This window comes from Hyla sarda, chromosome 2 (assembly GCF_029499605.1).
Source record: "Hyla sarda isolate aHylSar1 chromosome 2, aHylSar1.hap1, whole genome shotgun sequence".
In the NCBI taxonomy this organism is placed as follows: Eukaryota; Metazoa; Chordata; class Amphibia; order Anura; family Hylidae; genus Hyla; species Hyla sarda.
This window is the reverse complement of record NC_079190.1, coordinates 345,645,885-345,659,544: the sequence shown is the minus strand read 5'-3', so window position 1 is coordinate 345,659,544 and position 13,660 is coordinate 345,645,885. Positions and strand designations below refer to the sequence as shown.

The 13,660-nt window shown below is 45.1% G+C and overlaps 1 protein-coding gene across 1 annotated transcript in view; it reads right to left on the bottom strand.

The window, feature by feature from the left end:
- Nucleotides 1-13,660, bottom strand: part of NME7 (NME/NM23 family member 7) — a 185,791-nt gene that overhangs the window by 134,706 nt on the left and 37,425 nt on the right. The window contains exon 2 of the mRNA XM_056558201.1: nucleotides 4,905-5,012. Coding sequence (XP_056414176.1) covers nucleotides 4,905-5,012 — 108 coding nt within the window. The remainder of the gene's footprint in view (nucleotides 1-4,904; nucleotides 5,013-13,660) is intronic.

Genomic DNA, 13,660 nt, shown 5'->3' with positions numbered 1-13,660 from the left:
AAACAATGTTTTACCTAAAATGTTGGTTTCCCAAAAATTTTTGATTTTTAAAAAGGGTAATAGCAGAAAATACCCCCCATAATTTGTAACACAATTTCTCCCGAGTACGGCGATACCCCATATGTGACCCTAAACTGTTGCCTTGAAATACGACAGGGCTCCAAAGTGAGAGTGCCATGCGCATTTGAGGCCTAAATTAGGGATTGCATAGGGGTGGACATAGGGGTATTCTACGCCAGTGATTCCCAAATAGGGTGCCTCCAGCTGTTGTAAAAGTCCCAGCATGCCTGGACAGTCAGTGGCTATCTGGTAATACTGGGAGTAGTTGTTTTGCAACAGCTGGAGGCTCCGTTTTGGAAACAGTGGCGTACCAGACGTTTTTCATTTTTATTGGGGAGGGGAGGGGGGCTGTGTCGGGGTATGTGTATATGTAGTGTTTTTTACTTTTTATTTTATTGTGTGTTAGTGTAGTGTAGTGTTTTTAGGGTAAAGTCGCACGGGCGGGAGTTCACAGTAGTTTCTCGCTGGCAGTTTGAGCAGCGGCAGAAAATTTGCCTCAGCTCAAACTTGCAGCCGGATACTTACTGTAATCCTCCGCCCATGTGAGTGTACCCTGTACGTTCACATTGGGGGGGGAACATCCAGCTGTTGCAAAACTACAACTCCCAGCATGTACGGTCTATCAGTGCATGCAGGGAGTTGTAGTTTTGCAACAGCTGGAGGCTCCGTTTTGGAAACGGTGGCGTACCAGACATTTTTCATTTTTATTGTAGGGGTATGTGTATATGTAGTGTTTTTTTACTTTTTATTTTATTGTGTGTTAGTGTAGTGTTTTTAGGGTACAGTCGCACAGTAGTTTCTCGCTGGCAGCTTGAGCTGCAGCAGAAAATTTGCTGCAGCTCAAACTTGCAGCCGGATACTTACTGTAATCCTCCGCCCATGTGAGTGTACCCTGTACATTCACATTGGGGGGGGGGGGGGGAACATCCAGCTGTTGCAAAACTACAACTCCCAGCATGTACGGTCTATCAGTGCATGCTGGGAGTTGTAGTTTTGCAACAGCTGGAGACACACAGGTTGTGAAACACCGAGTTTGGCAACAAACTCAGTGTTTTGTAACCAGTGTGCCTTCAGCTGTTGCAAAAGCTACAACCCCCAGCATGTACGGACATCGGAAGGGCATGCTGGGTGTTGTAGTTATGCAACAGCCGGAGGCATACTACTTTGGCTGGGGATGCTGGGGATTGTAGTTATGAAACAGCTGGAGACACACTGGTTTGCTACTTAACTCAGTGTGCCTTCAGCTGTTGCAAAACTACAACTCTCAGCAGTCACCGACAGCCAACGGGCATGCTGGGAGTTGTAGTTATGCAACCAGCAGATGCACCACTACAACTCCCAGCATGCACTTAAGCTGTTTGTGCAAGCTGGGAGTTGTAGTTACACAACAGCTGAAGGTACACTTTTCCATAGAAAGAATGTGCCTCCAGCTGTTGCAAAACCATAAGTCCCAGCATGCCCATAAGTGCATGCTGGGAGTTGTGGTGGTCTGCCTCCTCCTGTTGCATAACTACAGCTCCCAGCATGCCCTTTTTGCATGCTGGGAGCTGTTGCTAAGCAACAGCAGGAGGCTGTCACTCACCTCCTGCTGCTGCTTGATCGCCGCTGCAGGTCAGTCCCGCCGCCGCCGTCGTCGCTCCTGGGGCCCCGATCCCAACATTAACGCCGGGGATCGGGGTCCCCAGCACCAGGGGTGCACGTCCCGCACCCGCTCACGTCCTCCGGAAGAGGGGCGGAGTGCCACCTCACCCCTGCAGGCTCTGGCTGTTCGGGGCCGTCTCTGACGGCCCCGATCAGCCAGTAATTCCGGGTCACCGGGTCACTGGAGACCCGATTGACTCGGAATCGCCGCAGATCGCTGGACTGAATTGTCCAGCGATCTGCGGCATTCGCCGACATGGGGGGGCATAATGATCCCCCTGGGCGATATGCCGCGATGCCTGCTGAACGATTTCAGCAGGCATCGGCCGGCTCCCCTCCGGCTAGCGGCAGGGGGCCGGGAAAGGACAGGACGTACTCCTACGTCCTCGGTCCTTAAGGACTCGGAAACGGGGGCGTAGGAGTACGTCCATTGTCCTTAAGGGGTTAAAGTCCCATGCAAATCACTGGGAAATGTATGTTCTCACATAACTTCCGTACGGCTGGAGATATTTCAATACCTGGTGCACATATTACGGGTCGGAATATGAGGATGGGATATGAGGTCGGGATAGGAGATCGAGATAGGAGGACGGGAAAGGAGGACAGGATAGGAGGTCGGGATAGGAGGTCGGGATAGGAGGTCGGGATAGGAGGACGGGATAGGAGGACGGGATAGGAGGACGGGATAGGAGGACGGGATAGGAGGTCAAGATAGAAGGACGGGATAGGAAGTCGGAATAGGAGGTCGAGAGAGGAGTACGGGATAGGAGGACGAGATAGGAGGACGAGATACGGGGTTGGTATATGACAACAATATATGAGGATGTGATATGAAGTCAAAAGCTTCCTCTGATTGATTTTCCTCCACAACAAGGATTAGGAAGGAAAAACCGGGTAACGACGGGTACTCAGCTAGCATAAAATAAAATGATCTTTTTAAAAAAAAAAAAAATTATTAATTATTTTGGGCACTGTCAGATTCAAAAACTTTTTATATGTTGTATAGTTTGGCAAAATAAGTACATTTTATTTCCATTTTAGAGAAATTATAGCTTATAAAAAAAGGCCCATGCAGAACATAACCCTGTCCAGCTGCAGCAGCATCTTTGTCCAAGCTAAAGCACAGGCATGGACAAAATCCAGTAATTTAGAGCTGGACTAGCACTCCTCTGTGCTCACTCCTGTCCTATCAGACAGAAGCATGAAAACAGATAGGAGGGGGTTACAGAGCAGCCTGCAGTGATTGGATGAAGAGACCCAGCACACCAGACTCAGGGAGGAAGATCAGTCATGCAGAGTGAGGACACTCCCCCCTCCAAAGAATGACAAACCAAGTGAGCAACAGAAAAAAAGGTATTTGTTAGAGAAATATAGGTGACACATACAAAATATATGTACATGATCAGGATTAGGTATTGAGAAACATTGTGACATTATGACAGGTTTTTGTGATTTTTTTTAAAATAATTTGCCATTTTGCCATCTATATTATAAAATAATCCTGAAATTTAGCAGCTTTCAGTCTGGCCACTATGCCTAATAGTAAGCTGATACGTATTGTTCTGTACAGAACAACTTTCAAGCAGTGCCCTTCATAAAACAGAAGTTCTTTGACCATTCACAATAGCTGAAGCTTAGAGGCCTGTCTCCCCACAAACAAAAAATTTTTATAAAAAAATGCTATTATAAAATAGAAACAGATTAGTAAAAAAAAACATTTTTCAGTATCTGACTATTCAGTAACAGAAAAAAAATCTAGGTGATACATTCCCATTAAGTCAAAATGTCAAATCTTTGGTATAGCTAAAAACATAAACCACTGAACATTACACAAATTTTACCACACGTGCCAAAGTCACAATAGTGGGCACTGACAAACAATTTAGATATTATATTTTATCGTACAGGTATAGATATCATATTTTAAAAGTGTAAAACTGGTATTAGTATATAAATGCACCAAAAGGCACCATTTTGGACTTAATGTCCACTGAATAATTTTGGCTGAATTGATCCAAAATTCTGCACCGTCTTAGTAGTTTGATCTCTTTTCCCAAGAGCTGGAAATGCATAACAATGTGAAGGCATCATTTTATAGAAGAGGAGAAGCTGAGATATATAGTTTGGTGGGAAAAGTTTCAGGATAATTCATACATTCATTCACCGCCACCGGTTCCCGACATATCCCTCTGCTGCTGCCCTGCTCCAAGAAGAGAAGGAGCAGGCAGTGTGAGGAGAAATATAGACACTGGGGGGGGGATAAGGATAAGCACACTGGGGCCAATGAATTATTCTAAATATACACGGGGGGCATACATTTGGGGGTCAAAGTAGAAGTTTAAAAACCCTGCCGAGAGCCCTGAATGGCTCCTCGGTGCCAGCCATTCAGGGCTCCTCGGTGCCAGCCATTCAGGGCTCCAAGCGGGGGATTTAAAAATGAAAGTTTACACAGTAGTATGTACATCGCAGGGGAGCGCAGCATGCTACCCCCTCCCCTGCTTTATACCTGCTGATCTCATCTGGTCTCAGAAGTGAGATCCAATGCGATCAATCCCTTATCCCCTGTACTACTACCCCCAACATGGAACATACTCTGTTCCATGATGGGGGTAGAAGTACAAACACTAATGTAGCCTCCTCAGCTGCTGGCAGACACCTGCAGCTGCGGAACTACTACTACCATCATGGAAGTGAGTCTGTTCCATGATGGGAGTAGTAGTAGTCAGTCAGCACTGCAGGAGACTGTTGATGTCACCTCTTCCGAGCATGCTCAGGAGTAATAATGGACATTATAAACCGGGTGCAAACGGATTACATTAAAGGCTCATCCATTTGCCATAGACTTCAATGTTAAAATTGTAACGTACGTTATTCCACCATTATTTTTGCCGGAAGAAAAATTTGTGCATGTGACGTTTTTTCTTCCATCACAAATAACATCCGTTATTCATAACGGGTGATAACGGATATTCAAAAAATCCCATAAACATGAATGGGATTTTGTAACGCCCGTTTAACAGCCATTTTTAAGGGTTTTCTAACGGAAGTTTATAGCGGATCTTTTAACGGAGCAAAAGTATAGTGTGAATTGTGAAAGCAGCCCAAGGTGGGGGGGGAAAAACTGCATGCCCTAACATATTTCGGTTCTACTTTACCTGATATCACATCAATATCACATTTGTCATTTCTGTCATTAAACTCACCATTTCCACCGATCCATCCTTGGGATAGTATAGGAGCTGATAACGCCTCTGCAGGGCAGCATTTGGATCATACCATTCAGCTGTGAATACATATCTATCCTCTTCACTCTAAAAACACAATATGCATCAATAGATTAGTTCCACATAGATCGTATGTCTTAGAAAGAAAAAAACTAGAGGAAAGGTTGAGTTACCCATTGATCTGTCAATTTTTCAAAGGTCAAGCAATATGGTTGGTTTCAATGGGAAATTCATCCAACAGTCTAAAAATAGGTAAAGGCTTATTCCCATCTCAAAAAGTAAAGGCATATTGTTATGATAAGCCATCAAATTGTGATCAGACCCCAAGAATGAACCAGCACTATGGTCTCGTTAATGTTTTTTCCAGAACTTGTATCTGTGCAGAATGGACTCCTTCACATATGATGTGATAGGGAAAAAAAAGAGTCAAATTTGACCAGATCGTCTTTTTTCTTGGCAGAGCAGTAAAAAAGTGGCGCCTTATGAGGTGCTTACCTTTCTGTGCACTAAATAACAAGTGTTTGTCCACGGCCTGTATGTTATAAGGAGAGTAAGGATGGCTAACTCCCAATGAAAATATTTATACAGTCTATGGCTAAGGGTGCAGGCACACCACGTTTTTGCAATACAGTTCCCGTGTCAGGTTTTTGATGAAAAAAGGATTCCTCAAAACCGAACATTTTGAATAAAGTTTCACTTCATCATGCAAAGTCAAAAACCAGATGGTACCATACGCACATATGGTTCTGTATGGGTCCCATTGACTCCCATGTTCAAAAAAAAGTATACGGTTTAATACAGTTTTTCACCCGGACCAAAAAACGTGGTAGTCTACGGTTTTGGGTACGGGTAAAAAAAACAGACAAAACCGTATAGAATGCAAAACGGACTAAACCGGATGATGCGTTTGACATTGACACAATGTTAAGTCAATGCATAGGGTTTTCTACACAGTTCCATAAGTATTTTAACTTGAAACCATATAGGGGAACTGTATAGCAAAGTTGTGGTGTGCATGCACCCTAACTTAGGATGTCTTCACACAGTTGCGTTCGAAACCCCAGGGATTTGGAATTCCTATCGCCCGACGTCCGGGACGTGCAGTTCCGGGCGCCGGGCAGGTGAATTTTTCCGGCCCTTAGCCCGGCTTAAGGCAAGCAGGGCCGGTGTGAGGTGAAAAATTCAAACCCGTGAAAAAAATCGGACTGTCCCTCCCCTTCGCTCTCCGAAGTTTGCCGAAGGTACAGTGGGGAGGAGCGAGGGCAGAGCGGGGAGGAGTGAGGGCAGAGCCATGGGTTTGATTTTTTCACCGCACGTCTGCAGGAGATAACACACCGGACCTGACAAGCGCCGCAGCTGTGGAAACTTGTGTCCTCCGAAGCAGAGCAGGGGAGATGAGAAGCTGTCTCTCCCCTGCTCTGCCTTCTTGCTCCCCGTGCAGACCTGCTTCCTCTGCCTTCGCTCCCCCCAGCTCTAGCTTGGGAGAGCTGAGGGGAGGAGCGGTCGCACGTCTGCACAGGGCGCAAGTTTCACACCGCCGCTAATAGCTAGCATGCGGCGCTCCATACTCTGCAGCCCCCGGCTGTTTTTAGTAGCCGGGGGCCGCCGCTAATAGCCAGTATGCGGCGATCGCCGCGGCTGGCTATTAACCCTTTAGATCGCCGCTATCAAAGCTTACAGCGGCGTCTAAAGGGACATGTGAATGCTCCCTGGTGGGCTCGTGGGGTGGATCGCCCCCCACAGGGCGATCGCAGAGGGATGATCCACTATAGAGGTAGCTGGAGGGCTTACCTCTGCTTCCCTGCTGTCCCGTGGCTCTGTCATTGATAGAGCCTGGCTGGACCAGGCTCTATCAATGGATCAAAGAGCACACAGATCAATGAGTTCAATAGAACTCTATTAATCTGTATGAGGAATCTAATGATTCCTCCTAAAAGTCTAATGAAGTGTAACAAAAAAAAAAAAAAAAGTTTTAATAAAAGTTTAAAAAAAAACAAACATTAACCCTTCCATGTTAAGAGTTCAAATCACCCCCTTTTCCTATATAAAAACAAGCAAACATAATAAAAATAAACATATTTGGTATCGCTTCGTGCGTAATTGTACAACCTAATAAAATATAACATTATGTATCCCGTACGGTAAATGTAAAAAAAATACCAAACCACAGAATTGCAATTTTTATAATGTCCCAGAAAAAAAAGTTAAAAAGTGATTAAAAAGTCAGATCAATAACAAAATGGTACCGATCCAAAAAACAGATTATGGCGCAAAAAAAATGAGCCCTCATACAGCCTGGTATGTGGAAAAAAATAAAGCTACAGGGGTCAAAAAAATTCAAAAAAGTTCAGAATTTTTTTTTCATTTGTAAAGCATGACGGAAACGATGCAAATCTGGTATCACTGTAATCAGGTGGCCTAAAGTATGAAACTAACATGTTAGCTCAACCATAAGGTAAATGGCGCAGAAAAGAAAAACCACCAAATCTGCAAAATTTTCTTTTACTATTTCAATTTCACTTCACCAATATATATTTTTTGGTTCCCAAAATGTGTTATTGAAAAATTAAAAGGTATCATTATAGTAGGTATTTGTGGCTATTATAGGGCGAGGAGGAAAAAATGAGAGCGTAAAAGCGAAAATTGGCCTGGGCAAGTGGATCGTCATGAAGGACAAGTAGATTTTGCTCCATTTTAGTCCCGTGGACAAGTAGTCTTTTACTAAATTTCCACAGCATTAGTTCAGTCAGATCTGACAGGAAGCGCACAGAATGTACAGTTGTCCTATCAAATCGAAAGACATCATGAGAGAAACCGACAGACGTTAATTTCCTTTAAGAGAGTAAGCACTGCCGTCACAGTATCTGCTATAAGAGAGACCATGACGGTGGTGTGAACATGGCCTTAAAAGATTACTTATCACAATCAGTAAAGAAATGTACTTACTTAGTAAATCCAACCCAGACACTGTCAATAATACTGGAGACGTACAACGCTATATTAATATCTGGAAACAAATTTGGCTTGGAGATCTTTGTCTTGCCATTTCCAAATATTTGCCCTGTAGGCTATAGATTATATGGTATACAAAGGACAAACAGCAGAGGTCAGTTACATGTGACTGTAATTTTACGAGCATGACAACCAGGAATGGGAGTCACAAGCATGTTCTGCCTGATCATCATATGGGCATCGGGAACACGCTCTCATTTCACCTTTAATAACTTGTCAGAAGGAATGGCCATGGCTATGGCTTTATCGGAGAGGAGATCTGTGGTCAGCCTCTCTGCTCTGGAATGTACTCATTTACATTACATAGGAGGGCCAGATACAGTCACTGGTAGTCTAGTGTCTAGAACAAATACAGTGATCCCTCAACTTACAATGGCCTCAACATACAATAGTTTCAACATACAATGGTCTTTTCTGGACCATTGTAACTTGAAACCAGACTCAACATGCAATGCTATGGAATCTGCGAAATGTGTCAATGGCCGAAAGAACCGACCAATCAGAATGGACATTTCACTGGTAAAACCCCTGTATTCCTAAAGTGTATGCACTGACTGGTGTCTGGTAGCGCCCCCTACAGTACAGGGAGGTACTACATGTTCTGTACTCTTTACCTGTGCCAGGGTTAGCTGCTCCTTTGGACATCAGGTGAGGGCGGCTTCATTTTACTATTTTTAGTACATTGCGTGTTCTGTACAAGACCCTGAAGAAGCTCCTGTCCTCTACTTAGACCAGTGTTTCCCAAAAAGGGTGCCTTCAGCTGTTGCAAAACTACAACTCCCAGCATGCCCGGACAGCCGAAGGCTGTCCGGGCATGCTGGAAGTTGTAGTTTTGCAACAGCTGGAGGCCCCCTCTTTGGGAATCACTGAAATAGACAGTGATTTACAGCTCCCAGCAGATCTTTCTTACTTTTCTATGTAAGGACTTACTTTATCTGTATTAGTTATCTACTTATTTATCTTTAATCCTCACCTTTTCCTATTTTTGGATGACATTTTGGTGGCTTCAGAACCAATTACCAGGTTTCCATAGAGTTACGGTCTCAACATACGATGGTTTCAACATACAACGGTCGTCCCAGAACCAATTAATATTGTAACTTGAGGGACCACTGTACAGTCACAGTTAAGTGTAGATGTAGTAAAACTACAGTCGCTAGAAAGCAATTACTTGAAGCAAATGTGACAATAAGAACATATTGAGAAACTGCCAGGGCAAAGTCAAGAATTCAGACTGCAGAAGAATAACCATTTCTGAACGGCAGGCCCCCATAGCACCTGCATGGGCTATAGTCCTAGCCTTGAATCGTGCCTATATGACTCTATACCGTATGTTATTGTAGGTTCACCAAAGATGACCCTACACTTTAAAAGGCATCAGCGGGTTCAGTGAACCTGAACTAAGATATAACACATGCAATGTACATCTGCCATAAAGTCCTTGCTCGCGGCCTATCTGCAAATGATTGCTGGAACGTTCTACAACGACAGGGAGGTGACAGATCAGAATAAAGTTCAGCGTTGGTTAAAAAGTTATTTAGGTGTCAGCAGTCCTGTCAGTATTGTATAAAGTCAGGGAATGTGCACCTCCATGGCTGTTTTACATTACAGCACAGCCAATGCAGCAGCCTGGTAAATAGCAGAGATGTGTATTCAAATGAGCTCTCCAGCAGAGAGAAAACTGCCTCTATAGCGCCACCTATAGGTAGCTACCTTAGGAGTCAATGTCTGATGAATACAAATGCCCCCAAACATCACTAGGTACATTAGTCACCCCAGACTCCCATCTGCAGACAGCTTTCTGGGTTCTTGCCCCTTGTTATTACTGAGGAGGTTAATGGTTGTCTAGAAGAGACTGGTGTAATTCTAGGGAGTTCTCATATTTCAAGGCTCTTTCATAGGTCAGACACTGATTTACAGGTAAAAAAAAGCAAATACTTGGAGCATATATTTAAAGGGTACCTGTCATCAGTAGTATGCTGCCCAAACCACAGGCAGCCTTAAACTAGTGCAGACATTGCCAGTCTGTGACAATGAATTACTCTGATACCCTTGGACGTTTCAGAGTAATCGTAGTTTAAAAAGGAGAGGGAGAGACCCAGGTCCCGGCGGCATTTTGAAAGAAAAACTGTCAGCTTGCTCCCCTGCACTTACCAGTGGTATTGGTTGGGTTGCGGGGGGCACTGGTCAGTTTTATGCCTACCGTGCCCGCATCCGTACCACCGTTAGGCCGAAATCTTTGTTTTTCTGTAAATGCTAATTAGGTGCTAACTGGCACAGGCAGCGTAACTGGCACTCTGACGTCAGCGCAGCTTGTCCGCAGCGCCGACCAGCTCATCAATATTCCTCCCCTTCTTCCGCCTCTCCCTATTCTCCCCGCACTGTAATGAAGAGGGAGAGGCGGAGGAAGGGAGCAATATTGATGAGCTGGTTGGCGCTGACAAGCGGCGCTGATGTCAGAGTGCCAGTAACCCCACTTGTGCCAGTTAGCACCTAATTAGCATATACAGACAATTGAAGATTTTGGCCAAACGGCGGTACGGATGCGGGCATGGTAGGCATCAAATTGACCAGTGTCCCCCGCACTACAAGCCAATACTGCTGGTTAGTGCAGGGGGAGCAAGCTGACAGTTTTCCTTTCAAAATGCCGCCGGGACCTGAGTCTCTCCCTACTCTTTTGAAATTCATAGTCGTTCAAACTGGCGATGTCTGCACCAGTTAATATTCACGGTTTTGGCAGCAGAAAACTGATGACAGGTTCCCTTTGAACCATCAAAGTACAAAAAAAGTGCAGGACAGTGCAGTTAAAGGGGTACTTCGGGGAAATAAACACATAGCCTATCCTTTCCCTCTCACCAACCTATTAATTTGTCTAAATATCATTCATTAGCTTTATAGAGCAGTTTTTCTCCTTCAGCTGTAACTCACATGCAGAAAAAGGAAGAAAGACGCCATTCTCAGATCTGGCTTCACAGCTACACCTCCCCTCCCCCTCACTGTGTGAGGATCTTGCAAGCAGAGAAGCCCAGTGTCTCCTGTGAAAATTCTCAGTCACAACTCAGCACATAATGCTGCTCTTTTCCTGCTATAGATCTTATCACTGACTGCTGCAATTCAGAAATTAAGCGGATCCCTCCAGGGAACAAACCAGGATAGAGGCAGCGCACAGGACTTCAAAGGTAAAATGGTTTATTTACCCGGCATGCAACGCGTTTCGCTGGATGAAGCTGGTTATCCAGCGAAACGCGTTGCATGCCGGGTAAATAAACCATTTTACCTTTGAAGTCCTGTGTGCTGCCTCTATCCTGGTTTGTTCCCTGGAGGGATCCGCTTAATTTCTTCGCCTGTGTGTCCAGGAGCAGCTGCCGCTCTTCGCCCGTTGCAGGGTCACTTCACGCCTTCACCATAGTTGTACTTGGTCGTAGTACAACTAGACTTGGTGAGCAAGTTATCTTGTCCTTTATCTTTGCTTTTACATTACGCTATCACACTAGGAGCGCTCTCCTTGTCTGTCTATTGCTGCAATTCAGAGCATAGCATGATTTATTGCTGGGGGGAAAGATAGTTTGAAATAAAAGACATGTACAGTGTGTGCTGCTGACTGTGTTCACAACAACACAGCATGCACACAGATAGTAATAACAATTGGCTAGCAGCCATTAGACAGAGCTGCACTGACTGCTGGGGGTTGTAGTCTGGGCTGCAAGCAAGGAAAAAGAATATTCAGGAGACAACAGGGGCCACAGGAGCTGACAAAATCACAAGGATAACTACAGGGGACACAGAACAGGTATTGTGGTGGCTTTGGGGCATTTTTATTTTTCTTAACTTCCCGGAGCACCCCTTAATGGCACAGCAGAATTGGTTACAGCTGTTTCACACGCACATGCGGGTTTGGTCAGAGAAGATTTACACTGCAGTATTAGGAGGCACTAGAACCAATGGGGGAGATTTATCAAAACCTGTGTAGAGAAAGATTGATGGCCATAGCAACCAGATTGCTTCTTTCATTTTTTAAAAAGGCCTCTGAAAAATGAAAGAAGCGATCTGATTGGTTGCAACTTCTCCATTCTTGCTCTACACGTTTTAATAAATCTTCCCCAATGTCCATACTTTTTCCCCATTGAGTGTCAGACTCTATATATTGCCTCAATGAGAACCAGTATCCCCACCCAACCACACATTTTTAAAATTGGGCAAAGGAAGAGAAATGCAAGATATATAAGCCAACTAATCTGAGAACAACTATGTCCCATAGTTCTGCTTCCACCAGGACACAACCGGAGATAACCAGCGTTTGGTAATGGACTCACATTTCTCATTTTATTAGCTTGTAAACTAAGAAGCAGACTGTAAGCAGCCTATAAAAAAATCAATCCTTGTGAGAAATTCATATGGAACAAGTAGACCTTCACAGATTAAAGAAAATGTGATGCAATAAGAGCACATTAGGAACATTTCTGTCTTGTGATACAAATAATGCATGACTTTTAAAGGGGTACTCCAGCCCTAAGATATCTTATCTCCAAGCCAAATCGCGGGGGAACTGCCGTTGGGGATCCCCGCTATCTTGCATGCAGCACCCACTTCTGCCGGGTCATGACTACGGGGCCGGAGTATCGTGAAGTCACGACTCCGCCCCCGTGTGACTTCATGCCCCGCCCCCGCAATGCAAGTCTATGGGAGGGGGCGTGGCGGCAGACTCTGAGGCTGCAGCGCTGCATGCAGCTTCCAGAGGTGTGTGCTGCATGCGAGATAGTGGGGGTCCCCAGAAGCGGGACCCCTGCGATCAGACATCTTATCCCCTATTCTTTGGATAGGGGATAAGATGCTTTAGGGCTGGAGTACCCCTTTAAGGGTTACTGCAATCTCATATTTACTTTGTAGAAAAAAACTATACAACCTGTGCATAATAGGGCACTAGCCCAAGATCTATAGTAGGTGCAATGACATAACTGCAAAGTACTCAACAGGTGACAGACAGTGCCCTTTAAAGGGGCACTCTGCCCCAAGACATCTTATCCCCTTTCTAAAGGATAGGAGATAAGATGTCTGATCACAGGGGTCATACCGCTGGGACCCCGCAATCTCTGTGCAGCACCCAGTGTTCTAAAAGAACGCTGGGTGCGGGCGGCTTGGGTCGTGACATCACGGCCACGCCCCCTCATGATGTCACACACCCTTAATGCAAGTCTATGGGAGTGGGCATTGAGGGGGTGTGGTGTGACGTCACAAGGGGCATGGCCGTGATGTCAGTATCCCCCGCCACCCGCTCCAAGCGTTCGGAAAAAAATGTTCCGGTCGCTGGGGCAGCAGAACACCCTTTTAATTTGCACTTCAGGGGGGGAGGGGGCATTTCCTATAATTGGCACTGATAGAAATGATTAAACTACATGCTAATAAATACTTTATTTGTGCAGTGTACAGAATATCAGCTGGTGTGTCCCATGCTGCCCTATTTCAACTTTTAGGACTAGAATATACCATCACTGTATGATCGGTGAGGGTCTGACAATAAAGGGGCCACGGTTGATAAGGCTGCAGTCTCTTTACTCTCAGGATTAGTAAGCACCCTGCACCAGCTGTGCTGTACAACAGGTAACTGAGAGCCAATATACAAGGACATAATGTGAATGTGCCCCCGTGTGACTCCGCCCCTCAATTCAAGTCTATGGGAGGGGGAGAGACACCGCTAAAGGTAGGTGCCGCATGGTAGATCCCAG